The 1481-nt window shown below is 52.9% G+C and overlaps 1 protein-coding gene across 1 annotated transcript; it reads right to left on the bottom strand.

Annotated features, from left to right (window-relative positions):
- Window positions 1-364: 364 nt before the first annotated feature.
- Window positions 365-1476, bottom strand: LOC119346877 (putative serpin-Z12; the record flags this gene model as incomplete). The annotated part of the gene is made up of 1 exon (XM_037615986.1): window positions 365-1476. A coding segment is annotated over one exon (912 nt), but the record flags the coding sequence as incomplete, so codon positions are not given.
- Between the last annotated feature and the right edge of the window lie 5 nt (window positions 1477-1481).

Genomic DNA, 1481 nt, shown 5'->3' with positions numbered 1-1481 from the left:
GAACAATGCTTATTCCAACTTTCCTTTTCATGACAGCCTAGTTCTTTTTTTTGTTTTCTTTAGCTTTTATGCCAAATGAAAGTACAGCCGGCCATTACTAAAGTAGCAGACACACTGCTAGGTTAGAAAGAAGCGATAGAGAATGCAACAGACAAGAAGAAAACCGGAGAGAAAAATGAGTGTGGTGTAACTCCAGAGCATCCGAGACAGAACACAAACGTGTCGTTGAAGTACCTTTGTTGCATTTACAATATCAATTTGTTTTGTCGACTCACCTGTTCAAAAGTACTCCAGTTCACTGGCTAGAACAAGATTTAGTTTCTTTAGAACAAGATTTAGTTGCCTGAACTGTTCCACGTTCGTGTTGGATCATCATTGAGCAAGGCCCAGCCCCATCTTTAAGCAAAGCAAGCAATAATCTTAGCTTTTTTAATGGAGATCAGCACTTACTCCTGCCTCCTCGAATTAGGACATTTCTGTTACCAGGACAGGAGTGACCAAATTTTCCAAGGATGACCAATGTTCAAATATACTATTCAACAGCCAAAGGATTCCACATTTTACTCAGTTAGCAAGAGGATTAACCACATGACCAAGGAACAACGTTGTGCCCGTCCTCTCCTCAACCACGGCAAATAAGAAGGGCCGATCCGCCACAAAATCCACCAGATGCGGTGGTTCCCTGCGAAGTGCGCTACCATACATAACTATGGCCGTGGCAGCAGCGGCCATGGTGCCTTGCTCGTCCACCTCGATGGTGGCCTTATGGAGCACCCCACCGATGGAGAGCCGCCCATCCCCACCGCTCACCATGCCTGAGAAGTCACCGCCTGCGAAAGCCCTGGTGACACCAAGCTTCTGCATGTCCAAGGACGCATCAAATTCAGACGTGAACTTGAACTTGGGCACCATGAATTGCCCCACTGGAACTACCTCTTCCGGCGTGTGCTTCCTTATGAACTCTGGCATCGACACCGCCTTGTCATAGAGATCCGTGAGGCTGAGAATGCCGCTGTCCGGGAGAAGGATAAGCATGTAGAATGCAGCAGCTTGCCGATCGCCGTCGGTCCTGTAGGGCAGTTTGAGGGCCCTGAAGCCCGGGTAGAGAGCGATGTACTGTGACCGGCCTGTCGTCATAGATGGCACGCGCACGGTGGTGCCGCCTGGGATGTGGAACGGCGCGGTGAAGACGTCGAACGGTCGACGCCACGCTCCTTTGAAGTAGAGCGCGTTGGCGAGGACGACCTCCGTGGACGAGTGGACGGAGCCGGGAGGGAGTATGTCATGGATGCGCTGGTTCGTCGCGTCCGCCACAAAGGCGTTCACGCGCCGCCTCGCCAGCTCGGCCCCCGACACAAAGTCCACAGATTCTCCCGTGGCGGCGTACCGCGACGCGCCGGTGGCCGTGAACTCTGGCCTGAGCGCCCGCCTCTGGTCGACCCACACGCCGCAGGCGAAGGACGTCTGCGTCAGGCCGTTGA

Source organism: Triticum dicoccoides, unplaced genomic scaffold (genome assembly GCF_002162155.2).
Source record: "Triticum dicoccoides isolate Atlit2015 ecotype Zavitan unplaced genomic scaffold, WEW_v2.0 scaffold5344, whole genome shotgun sequence".
Lineage (NCBI taxonomy): Eukaryota > Viridiplantae > Streptophyta > Magnoliopsida > Poales > Poaceae > Triticum > Triticum dicoccoides.
This window is presented reverse-complemented; position numbering and strand designations above follow the sequence as displayed.